This window comes from Gopherus flavomarginatus, chromosome 5 (genome assembly GCF_025201925.1).
Source record: "Gopherus flavomarginatus isolate rGopFla2 chromosome 5, rGopFla2.mat.asm, whole genome shotgun sequence".
Classification (NCBI taxonomy): Eukaryota; Metazoa; Chordata; order Testudines; family Testudinidae; genus Gopherus; species Gopherus flavomarginatus.
Window position 1 is genome coordinate 63,848,365 of NC_066621.1, and position 13,076 is coordinate 63,861,440.

General features: G+C 41.3%; 1 protein-coding gene across 4 annotated transcripts in view; it reads left to right on the forward strand.

The window, feature by feature from the left end:
* LOC127052007 (NADH-cytochrome b5 reductase 2) overlaps window positions 1-13,076 on the forward strand; it is a 36,884-nt gene that overhangs the window by 9,430 nt on the left and 14,378 nt on the right. For 2 of the 4 annotated variants that reach the window (XM_050955154.1, XM_050955156.1), the window contains 4 exons: window positions 1,870-1,953; window positions 2,722-2,807; window positions 3,720-3,819; window positions 5,006-5,727. In XM_050955154.1, coding sequence (XP_050811111.1) covers window positions 1,870-1,953; window positions 2,722-2,807; window positions 3,720-3,819; window positions 5,006-5,178 — 443 coding nt within the window. In that variant the 3' untranslated portion in view covers window positions 5,179-5,727. Of the gene's footprint in view, window positions 1-1,869; window positions 1,954-2,721; window positions 2,808-3,719; window positions 3,820-5,005; window positions 5,728-13,076 lie in introns of those variants that run through there. The other 2 variants (XM_050955155.1, XM_050955158.1) reach the window with 1 other exon arrangement.

The window sequence follows — 13,076 nt, forward strand, 5'->3', positions numbered from 1 at the left end:
TGTAGCTAGATGCAGTTGTTCAGAGGAGCCTCAAGGCTATTTTAAATTATGCTTGTGGCTAAACTAGTCCTTGTCCAGCAGTGAGATTGGAGACTACAAAGGGGGCATAAAGCCACTTTTACCATTTCCACCTTGGCCTCTGCTGAGCACAGCTTGGCTGGATCTGAAGATCTGTCCCCATGTATCAAGTTGCCAACTCCAACAATTGGACTTCCACAGCAATTGTATCCCTTAAGAGCATAAGGACAAAAACAGCCATATTGGGTCAGACGAAAGGTCCATCTAGCCCAGTATCCTTTCTTCTGCCAGTGGCCAATTCTAGGTAATTCAGAGCAGAGCAGGCAATCAGTGATCCATCCCCATGTCGTCCACTCGCAGCTTCTGGCAGTCAAAGGCTAGGGACACCCAGAGCATGGAGTTGCATCCCTGACAATCGTTGCTAATAGCCATTAGTTGACCTATTCTCCATGAACTCACCTTATTCCTTTTTGAGCTCAATTATAGTTTGGCCTTCACCTTTGCCGTTCCACAGGTTGACTGTGTTGAGTGAAGTACTTCCTTATGTTTGTTTTTAAACCTGCTGCCTATTAATTTCATGGGTGACCCCTGGTTCCTGTGTTATGTGAAGGAATAAATAGTGCTTCCTTGTTCTTTTTCCATATCGTTCATCATATCCCCCCTTAGTTGTCTCCTTTCCAAGCTTAAAAGTCCCAGTCTTTTTAATCTGTCCTCATACAGAAGCTGTCCCATACCCTTAATAATTTTTGTTGCCTTTCTCTATACCTTTTCCAATCCCATCTTTTTTTGAGATGGGGTGACCAGATCTGCAAGCAGGATCCAAGGTGTGGGCATACCATGGATTTATATAGTGATATATATTCTGTCCTCTCTGTCCCTTTCCTCATGGTTCCTAACATTGTTCACTTTTTTTCACTGCTGTTGCACATTGAGCATTTTCAGAGAACTATCCACAATAGCATCAGCTAATTTAGATCCCATCATTTTGTATGTAGAGCTGGGATTATGTATTCCCATGTGCATTACTTTTCATTTATCAACATTGAATTTCATCTGCCATTTTGTTGCCCAGTCACCCAGTTTTGTGGGATCTCTTTTTAACTCTTTGCAGTCTGCTTTGGACTTAACTATCTTGAATAATTTTGTATTGTCAGCAAATTTTGCCACCTTGCTGTTCACCTCTTTGTCCAAATCATTTATGAATATGTTGAATAGGACTAGTCCCCGAACATATCCTGGGGGGGGACACCACTATTTACCTCTCTCCATTCTGAAAACTAACCATTATTCTCCCTTTGTTTTCTATCTTTTGTCTTTCTTTTATCCCATGACTGCTTACTTTGTTTCAGTCTTTGGTGCGGAACCTTGTCAAAGATTTTCTGAAAATCTAAGTACACTATATCTACTGGATCAACCTTGTTCTCATGTATGTTGATCCTCTCAAAGAATTTTGATAGACTTGTGAGGCATGATTTCCCTTTACAAAAGTGGTGTTGACTCTTCCCCAACAAACTGTGTTCATCTGTGTTTCTGATAATTCTGTTCTTTGCTATAGTTTTAATCAGTTTGCCAGGTACTGAATTTAGGCATAATTGTCATGATTGCCTCCAGAGCCTTTTTAAAAAATTGTTGTCACGTTTAGCTATCCATGAGTCATTTGGTACAGAAACCGATTTAAGTGATCGGGTACATACCACGGTTAGTAGTTCTGCAGTTTCATATTTGAGTTCCCTTAGAACTCTTGGTTGAATGCCATCTGGGGTCCTGATGACTTATTACTGTTTAATTATGTTTGTTCTATTATACTTTATTTATTCAGTTACCTGTAAGTTTTTTGAATTTTTCTTCCAGGTAACTTTGCTATCAAGCCTGACAAGAAGTCTGAAGCACACAGAAAGTTTGTAAAGCATCTTGGGATGATAGCTGGAGGAACAGGTGAAACTGTTGTGCTGAGGGTAGGAACCTCATGAGAGAGCAAATAGAGGTTTAGAGGGTTGTGATGATTATTGAGACATTTTCTGTTTAATTTATTTTGTGACTAAAGGTCCTCTCTTCATTATCAGTTGAATCTGTTGCCTAACAGTGCTTTCTTTGATACATGGATGTAATATTTTAACATTCCATTTGATTAAAACTGACATTTTAAAGTGTTCATCTATGTATTTATGTACTGAATATTGTGGATTTCCTCTCCTTTATACTAAGATATTCAGGGCAGGGACTGTTTTCTCCTGTTTTTACAGTCCTTGGACAATAGGCTCCTGATTCTGATAGCAGATGTGGGGCATTGCCCACAGTATTAATAATCATAACAATACAGAGAAAGAGAGCTCTGGTCTGAGCTCACATGAATTCTGTCCGGGTTCTTAAACTGATTTATGTGATTTTGGGCAAGTCACTTTACCTCTCTGAGTCTGACTCAGTCTCTGTACAACAAGATTATAATATTTACTTTATCTATCCTACCAGAGTATTTATTATTTAATGTTAGTAAAGCACTAGGTAAAGTGTTACTTTGTGGCTTTTTTGAGTAAAAAGAAACTGCACTTAACATGGATCAGAAATTGGGATATTATGGGCCTGATCTTGTGGCTTCATGCAGACAAAACTTCCACTGAAGTCAGCTTGCCATACTGCCTGATAATGCAGCCTGTGTGTGAGCTAAAAGGAAAAGTCCATCTATAATTCTTTTGTTCTGAATAGGAATAACTCCGATGTTGCAGCTTATCCGTCACATCACAAAGGATCCTAATGATAATACAAAGTGTTACCTCCTTTTTGCTAATCAGGTAAATATATGATGTCATTTGTTTGCCCTTTTTTTTTACTCCAGGGACATTATTAGGAGGACTTTGAACTGGTGATACTGTTGTGAGATTTAATTCTGAAAAATTACTTCCCTGAATCACAAGATTTTTTTTTTTTGATCTGTATTATGCATATATACCACACAGTTGCGTTAAGGCATGTGATCCTAGTCCATATACTTCACATGCACAACTCCCTTTGATTATCAAGGCTGCTATGTGATTTGCCATGGTTTGTTTAAAAATGATCTATATAAGAAGTTATAGGAGATATTACGGTTTATTGCATCTGTTCTCATACACTGTCCTGAGTTTGGTTTCTTTTGTTCTTAAACCAACAAAAAGGAAACAATATCCCTAAGAAATCATATTAATACAATGTACAAAGAGTTTGTGCATGTAAAACTGCCAGAAGCCCCAAACTCCTGAACTGAAGTTTGTGGGTGAATCCTGGCTCCACTGATTTCAGGGATGCCAGGATTTCACTCCTGTTCTTAATTCTCACTGTTATACCTAGGCACTGCCATATTTGTAATATGCAAAAAAACCCAGTGGTGGGGAGACCAAGACTAATCTGTGCGAATGGATTAAAGAGTTTTAACCTTGATTCTGAATCTTCTGGCATTTGGCTGTTTTAACTATTTAACACTAGTTTCAGCTAGGTTGCTGTTTAAATCTGATTTGTTTTTACTATTAATCTGGATTTACAGTGAAGAAAAGTATAAACTACCATATGCTTAAGAAAAATTCATTTTGTCTACTGACTTGATAAATGAGGAAAACTCTGATTCCTTCCTGCTGAAAATGAAGTAAGTGCCATGTTAGTCCATGTTACTGTGTGTACTGATATGGTCTGGTCACAAACAATCCCCCCCCCCCTTTTTTTTTAAACAGACTGAAAAAGACATATTACTGAGAGCAGAGCTAGAAGAGGTAGCCAAGAATCACCCTGATCAATTTAAAGTGCAGTATACATTGGACAGACCTCCTCATGGTAAGTTACTGGTATTTGAAGGAAGACTTTCTTCTGCCCTCTTTTCTGTATCCACAAGTTTTTCTTCCTACTAATGGGTATTGCTACAGTATCCAGCCATCCATTCCTATGGTATTTGAGCACTCCTAGCAAACTTACTAGTATCTGACAACCTTAGAAAACAGGAACTAATAATTAACTTCTGTTCAATGATGCAACCATTACCTGCAGACCTTTGGATAGTGAAATGAAATGTTTGTCATTGTACTAGTAGGGTAAAGTGTCACTTTCTTGGACTTCTCAGCAAAATACACAACTCTGCTGCTTTGTCTAGTCTGTCTTCCTCCCTCCCTCATTTCTTCAGCAGAATCATGTTACCTTGGCATCGTGTCTGCTTAGTACTTGCTATGGGCACAATAGGCAAACATACAAGTGCTGCTTACAGTTTTAAATAGGGTGCAGATGCACAATACAGATAAAGAATCGGTTGTGGATTTCTACGTAGTACTGTATTGAGAGGGAAAACAAAAAGCTAGAGCTTGAACTCTACAGTATGTAGCTCATAAAACACTGAGCCAAATTAATGGCTGGTGTAAGTGATCTGAACTATGTTGATTTTAAATATTTGACTTCAATGCCGTCAGACCTAGGCTATGTCTACACTTAAAGCAGCATGGGTAGAATAATCAGTGTAGATGGTGAAGCACTGCTTAAGTGAGTAAAGACATGCCAGAACCTTAGGGTATATACTCTACATGGCTTTCTACATGCCCAAGCAGTGCCTCTCATGTCAGTGTCCCACTGCCAGAGTTTTTCCCCAGGGCAGGGGAGAGGCAGCAGGGAGAGCGGTAGCTTCTGAGTGGTGGAGCCTTTCCCCACTGCTTCCCTTCTACTAGAGCCTTTCACTGCCATGTGTAGGTACATGCTGCAGTGTGAAGCAGCCTGCTTTTCACTGCAGCTTATTGCATACCCTACTTGCTGCTGCTAGACAGGGCTGTACTTACAACAGTGGTGGATGTAGTCCAGGGTTTTGATCCTACCCTTGTCAAGTGCCTGCTTACAGTAATGTGGTATTAATGCTGATTCTATATGGATATTTGTCAGTGTGTGTGGTTGGTGTCATGTTGAGGGACAGGATGGGGACCTTTAGTGTGAATATATGTTTGAATTGTTGTAAGGTACTAATGGTATCCCTTGTTTGTTTCAGATTGGAAGTATAACTCTGGCTTCATTACTGCAGACATGATTAAAGCACACCTCCCTCCCCCAGGCAGAGATACTCTTATTCTGATGTGTGGCCCTCCACCTATGATTCAGTTTGCATGTCAGCCTAATCTGGAAAAACTTGGTTATCCCAAAGATAACACATTCGCTTATTAACACTGATGCAATGCAGTATGTCTCATTCACATGCAGAAATAATCCATTGTGCTACAGCACTTTTAGAACAATGTAAGTTGATTGCAATTTTCATAGTCCTAACTAAGGGTTTTATTGAATAGCTGAGTAATTTTGTTCTGTCTCTGTTACCTTGAATGTTTTTAATACTGAGAGCTTGAGTAATAGTCTTTAAATATCTTCTATTGAGCAATAAGACATGGAGATGCATATCTGGCTAACTATAATATGGAGAGGGTTTTAATATACAAAGTTAAAGGCCACCTGACTCTAGCTACCTGGCATTAAGTTGCCCTGAAATGTTCCGCCTTTTTTGCTATAATGCGATAAAATTATCCAACAACGCAGGGGTGAAATCAGTTTAATTATATACTTGGATATAGCACTGACATTCAGTAGCCTACAACTGTCTTAAATTCTGAACCTATTTCTTAACTTACGCAAGCTTTGTGTGACAAGACCCTACATGTTTAATCCGTTCATTACAATGTGAATAAATTAATTTCTTTCCTGTAGGAAAGAGGGGATAAAGACTACAGTAACTCCTCACTTAACATTGTAGTTACGTTCCTGAACAATGCAACTAAGTGAAATGTTAAACAAATCCAATTTTCCCATAAGATTTAATGTAAATGTGGGGGGTTAGGTTCTAAGGAAATTTTTTGGGGCAGACAAAAGGCATTATGTACTGTACAGTATACTGTGGTTGGAAGCTGCCGCTGGCTTACCCCACACACAGGCATAGCTCTCTGCAGACAATGAGGCAGGCAAGGACGCTCAGAAGCACCTTGTGCAGCGGCAGCTTCCCCCCAGAAGAACAGGTGCCGACTTTGCCGGCGGATGCTCCAGACCCCCCTCTACTCCACCTCCTTCCCGGAGCATGCCACATCTCCACTCCTCCCCCGCCCTCCCAGCGCTTCCCTGCTGCCAAACAGCTGTTTGGTGGTATTTAGGACTTTCTGGGAGGGAGGAGGAGAAGCGGAGACACAGCTCTTCTCCGCTCCCTCTCAGAAAGTCCTAAGCAGGAAGCACTGGGAGGGAGGGGGAGGAGGCAGAGAAGAGGAACTTGTGCTATGCTCCCTTGTAAAGTCACTGCTCTTCCACAGAATCCTACAAGCAGTGGACAGAGCCGGCAGCCAAATTACGTTATAAGGGAGCATTGCACAACTTTAAACGAGCATGTTCCCTAATGGAGCTGCGACAAAACTTTGAAACAACATTAAGCAGGAGGAGATTAAGTGAGAAATTAAACAGTATTTGTTAGGAGTGTGCTGCCATAAAACAGCAAAGTAGATTAAGGAATAGAGTCTGGGAAGAAATCGTAGTAGCTCAGGGCCAGTGAAAGTGCATGAAGAAATTCTCATGACTTCTCATATTGTTTTGTGTTAATTTTTGTTTTATTCATAGATTTTAGGACTGGAAGGGACCTTGAGAGGTCATCGAGTCCAGTCCCCTGCCCTTATGGCAGGGCTAAATACTGTCTAGACCATCCCGGATAGACATTTATCTAACCTCCTCTTAAATATCTCCAGAGATGGAGATTCCACAACCTCCCTAAGCAGTTTATTCCAGTGTTTAACCACCCTGACAGTTAATTAGATCTAAAAATTAATTTAGGGATTCGGTATTAACCTTCATGCTGAGTCACTGAATGTTATTCAGGTATATGTACTCGATCATAAGCTGGTTCATTTATAAGCTGACCCCCCCCCCCACCCCACGCTAGATAAGTAAAAATGGAAAATTTTGATGACCCATTCATAAGCTGACCCTATAGTTCAGAGGTCAGCAAACTTTGGCTCCCAGGTCCTCAGGATAAGCTACTGGTGGGCTGAGACAGTTTGTTTACCTCGAGCATCCGCAGGCAGAGAGGTAAACCTAAGTAAACAAAGTGTCCCAGCGCACCAGCTGCTTACCCTGACGGGCCAAGACAGCAACTGGTGGGGGTCAGGGGAGTAACCCCTGTGACCACCCCCCCATGGCCCCATCCCTTCCCACCTTAGCTGGGGTAGGCCTGGGAGAATGGCTCTAGCCTGGCTGTAGTGCATTCCGGCAAGTGTGGCTGGGCGACATGGCTGCAGCCTGCCACCCTCGGAGCTGCAGCTGCTTCAGAGGCTGGGGGGAGAGCAGTGTGGCCAGAAGCAGAGAGACTCTGGCCCTGCCTCTTCCCTTCTGGCTCTGCTGCCTCTCCTTATTCCCTCTGTTGGGGGTGGGGGGCTTTGTCCCCACTTCTATACTTGTTCATAAGCCGACCCCCTTCTCTGATGCTTCCCTTTTTTACTAAAAAAAGAAAATCTGCTTATGAATGAGTATATAAGGTATTTGTTTGCCAGTATTTAGATTTCTGCTCTAGAAAGAGGATTTGATTGACAGTCACGGAAAACTGCATTGCTGCCTTACATTAGACTAAACTTCAATATAAGTATCTACTGTAACGGACTCAGCCCAGAAGGATAAGAGTAGTGAAAGGCGGGTATATCAGCCTCAGACTGAGCTGGTCTCAGTTTCCTGGATAGCCAAACAAAAGCTACTCCAGGACAGTCAGACACCTGATGCCAATTCAACCAGTTAAGGTTGTTCGGCTAATGCTGCCACCTGACCTCAAGTAACTGGCAATGGGTCAGTTAATGCTAATGGAGACAGCTGGAACCAATTAAGGTCCCCTCATACTGCATTAAAAGCTCTCCTTGCCAGTTCTCTTGGGAGAGGCCCAGGTGAAAGGAGCTGGAGGAGAGGAAGCATTGCTGAATCCTGAGGTATGGGTGAAGCTAGGAAAAGGGGACCATGGGGAAATGGGCCAGGGGATCAAAGCAGTGTCAGTGGTGAAGGGAAAGCTGCCAACATTACTCTGGGTTCCAGCCCAGGGACCCTAAAGGGCAGGCCTGTGTTCTCTCCCTCCCCCCCTCCCACTCTACAGAGATCCCCTTGAGAGGGGAAGCAGACTTTGGTCCAGGCAGGAGGCCAAACTGCACCTACTGAGCTCTAAGAAGCAACAGAGACTGGGGGTATTCCACCTCCCATACTGGCCTGTGATGAAAATAGCTCAATAAGCTGTGACCTTTGTCCCTGTACTGGGAAAGGGAGGTCATACTGAGGGCCTTAGTGGTTTCTGAGGCCACTGAATCCACCTGGAAGTGCAGGCCCCACCAATACAGGCTTGGAGCATTGTCACAGTACTTGTGAAATACTGTTCTCTCCATGAAGTACATGTGCTGTGAGCAGTTTCAGAAGTTTGCCTCACTCAAAAGAAAATGGCACTTCCACACATAAGGTACATGACTCATTCTGTGCACCCTTAATCTTCATTGTTTTTACTATCTCTCTTCACAAACACACTTCAAGGCTGGTTTGTACTAGCTTGTGCCTTAAGCTTTGTGGGGCAGGGATCCTGTTTTTACTTTCCAATCAGATGTTTGAGACCAATAAAATTTGTTCTTTATTACCTCACTGATTTAAGTCTACTCAGTCCACTATCCCAATAACAGTCATAGCAGATAGAGATCAAAATGCTTCAAGCTTGTACGCCAGCCATCTTAAAAGTTGCAATGATCACAGTACCACTGAAGACTGAGCCCTTCTAATACTATTTCATTTTGGAGAGTCATAATCAGGGCCCTTTGGCAAAAACATAAGCAAAGAAAATTTTACAAATTATTTTCAAGAATGTGTTATGGATTTCAGGCAGCCTGGGCCACTGCTGCTTCACTGTTATCTGGGCCAGTTGTTTTCAACCAGGGGTTGTATATGACTGGGGGTACATAGAGGTCTTCCAAACGGTACATTTAACTCGTCTAAATATTTGTCTAGTTTTAGCTCAGGCTACATGAAAAGCACTAGCAAAGTCAGTACAAACTGAAATTTCATAGAGTCAATGACTTGTTGATACTGCTCTGTATACTATACCCTGAAATGTAAGTACAATATTTATATTTCAACTTTTTATAATTCTCAGTAATAGCATGCTAAGACATTTTTGTAAGAAGTAGTTTTTAAATGAGGTGAAACTTAGGGGAACATAAGAGAAATCAGACTCCCAAATCAGTCTGGAAAGGTTGAGAGCCACTGGGCTAGGCTGTGCAGTGGGAACTGGCAAACATATAGCAGGCTTTAACTGGTGCACTGTTCACTAGCCTGTACTGTGGCTTCCCTCATTCCCTGGCTGCAAGCTGGACTGCAGAGATGAAATCCTGGCCCACTGATGTCCATGACAATACTTCAGTACATTTTTCTGAAGCTAGGATTTTGTCCTAGAGGAGATTTACTTGCAAAGAGAAGCTCTTCATGTGTCTTCTCTTAAGTACCTCTTGAACCTGTCCATTTTCCCCTCTTGTCCATTCTACCTCTTTGTTTTTTTAGAAAAAACATATTTCTTCTTAAACACTGCATATTTATCCATTGTGATAGCAATTGCTTATAAAGCTAAATAACGTTTTTAAATTATTGTAACACTTTAAAGGATTCTCACTCATTTTGAGGGTGAAGTTTATACGCTTTATGAAATGCACAAGAATGGCCTAAATATATTTTTACACCTAGTATGATGCTTACCTGTTACGGAGCATTTTTCCAGCCACAGACTTTTTCTCAAAGTGAGTCTGCTCATTGAATAGATAGAATAGAAACAAACACTCAGAGGTTAATAGAAATACCCAGGCATTCAGCAAGGCACTGGCAGAAATGGGAATAGAACCTAGGTATTCTGATTTCATCAGTATTCTAGCCACATTGCCTCTCTGGGTGGAGATGTATTTTATATAAAATCCCTACCCAGTCTCTGGGCACGGTGCAAGGACCCTGTACTTCAAGAGAGGGTACTCATTGAAGAGCAAATGGGGGTGAATGAATAAACTTTAAAATTCCCTGAAGACCAGCTGCCCAGGCATATATAAAACATGATCCACCAAGTCAGCCTCGAATATAGACAAACATACAGCATTTATTCATTACAGTCTGAGGGCCCAAAGGTCAGCATTTGTATAGCAAATAAGATACTCTAGTATTCAAATATAAATTAACAGAACGCTTAAGTCCACAAACCAACACACTGGAACTGGATTTTTTAAAAATACAGTATGGCCTGCTTGAAACATCTCAGGGTGCAAAACTACCCTTATCTATGTCAGGGTACAGTGAGTCAACGTTCATACAAAACAAACAGATTTAATTACATGTTCACAGGCAAATTCATCTAAGGTGCACAGAGCACACTTAAAATGATAACCAGGTGTTCAGACAGATAACAGGAAGAATTACCAAAAGTGTTATTTAAAAACCTAACTCTGATCCCTGTTAAGTGAATGGGACTTTTGAAAATCCCCACCTCTATCAAACAGTTCTGCTGTCTCCATATATTAAACCTCATTTTGCACAATGGGCATCGTGGAAATTAGCTGTTAATTTCTAGCATTATAGAGATTTATACACAAACTTAACTAGTCTTTAGGAGAAGTCATTTTTATGACCGCAGTTCAAGTCTCGCTTCCCCACTTGGCTCACACTTTGAAGTTTGTGCAGTAAGAGCCAGATTTACTGCATGAGCAATGTTTTGCTCTTTAACTAGTCCTATGGAGAAGGACCACCCTTTACTATTCTGAATAGCACTTAAGTGAAAACAGCCAGACTTTAAGCTCTTTTGAATGAGGCATGTCTGGCATTGACATACCCTTGAGAAATATTTCCAAACATGGTCTAGCATCATAACATATAAAATCAAACCTCATTGCAACCGGAAGGGATGAGGTATAACCAGTAACCCACCCTCTGACAGTGTTTAATTCAAGACCATTATATACCAAAACCCAGTCAAGCTTGTTTTTGGAATTGCCCAGTACAAAATATCTTGCTGGTACTGTGGTAGTGAATGCATGTGTGTGTGGAGTCATCACTGTAGCCCCACACCTGGGGGGACCCCTGTTGAGGCCAATACAGCCCTGTCAGTCTACCTGGCTGACAGCTGAAGAGAAACCTTAAGGTAGAAGGATTGTTAGGCAGCATTACATGGAAGGAGGCCTTGCAGGCATAACATCTAGCTTTTTACGTGCAGCAAGCAGGACTGCCAGTTACCTCCAGCTCCAGGGGAAGCCCTCACTGTTTGGTATGTCTACGCTGGAGCTGGTAGGTGTAACTTCTAGTTTGAGGAGATGATACCAAACTGGGAGGGGGTTGAGGTTTGGAGGACAGGATTAGAATTCAAAATGATAGACAACCTGGAAAAATGGTCTGAAATAGGATGAAATGTAATAAGTGCAAAGTACTGCTTTTAGGAAGGAATAACCAGTTGCACAAATACAAAATGGAAAAGAACTGGCTACGAAGGAATACTGGAGAAAAGGATCTGGGGGTTTATAGTGGATCACTAACTATGGGTCAACAATATAATACTGTTTAAAAAAAAAAAAAAAACACAAAGCAAACCTAATTCTGGGATATATTACCTGGAGTGTCATAAGCAAGACTGGAGAAGTAATTCCTTCTTCTCTACTTAACACTGGAGTATTGTGTGCAGTTCTGGGTACAAGGCACTACACTCCAGGAAAGATTGGAGAAAGTCCAGAAAAGAGCAACAAAAGCAATTAAAGGTCTAGGAAACATGACCTAAGAGGAAAGATTAAAAAAACCAGGAGAAGACTGATGAGGAACATAAATCTTCAAATACATAAAAAGTTGTTAAATTGTTCTCCTTGACCACTGAGGACACGTCAAGAAGCAATAGGCTTAACTGGAACAAAGGAGATTTAGGTTCAATGTGAGAAACTTCCTAACTGTAAGGTTATGTAAGAATAAGAACAAAGTATCTGGGGAGGTTCTGGAATCTGTGTAACCTGTTCTTAAAAACCTCCAGTGAGAAACACCTGTCAGGGATGGTCTAGCTCATATTTAGTCCTGCCCCAGTACAGTGGACTGGACTAGATGACCTATCAAGTTTCTTTCCAGTTCTGTATTTCTGTGATTCTGTACCTGGGTGATCATCAGGTCTCCAGAAAAGAACTACACCACTACATTTATGTCCTATTGGAGATGATAAAACATTCATCATTTGCCCTTCCTTAGATGCATACGCAAGGGAGAGTCAGTCTCTTGCTATATTTCATCATTTAATTTCCTTTGGAGCAGAACTTCTGATTCATTACAACACATCCTAAGACACGTAGCTCAAGTTTCTCTCTCACCTATGCTAGCACAATGCCACTAAAATCTGTGGAGCTGCAGAGCTGATGTGGCCAATCTATACTCAGCAATAAGCTATACTAACACCAGTTAATGGCAGCAGCACTACCTAGCATTTCCTAACTAGTGACCCTTTGTATGTCACACTGGCTAGAGTTGTGGTTCGCTACACTTAATTAGGGTAGTGCTCTACATGAGTACACATAAGAGACTGGAATGAAGAGTGAACAGTTAAAGGAAAAGTATAACTGCAGGTACTGTCTTTTAAAAAAAAAAAAGTTTCTCATGCAAACATTACAACTCGTTTCTAACCACATCTCAGTCATGCCAGTAGGTGGCACCCATATATATTTACATTGCTTATAGTATGCTGAATGCAATTCAGGGAGCAAAGAGTGTGGAGTTTATCACTTAATCCTGGTTTTCCAACCATCTGTGTGCTAAGTTTCACACTACATGTTAAACTGTGCTTTGTAGCTCTAGTCATTTTGACTCAAAATTCAACAGAGCTTACTGAAATGTTCCAATTGTACAAGGAACTTTTGTCAGTCATAAGGCAAACCACGTACTGGGCGAAAAGTTCTATTGCACTCACCTTGAGGTATCTGTAGTGAGGGTGGTATGCACCATTTTGGTATTTCAAATGTGCGTTTTAAGTTAATGAATTTTCTGCCTGTTCCATGACCACTAACACACACAGTGCTTGTTTGAAG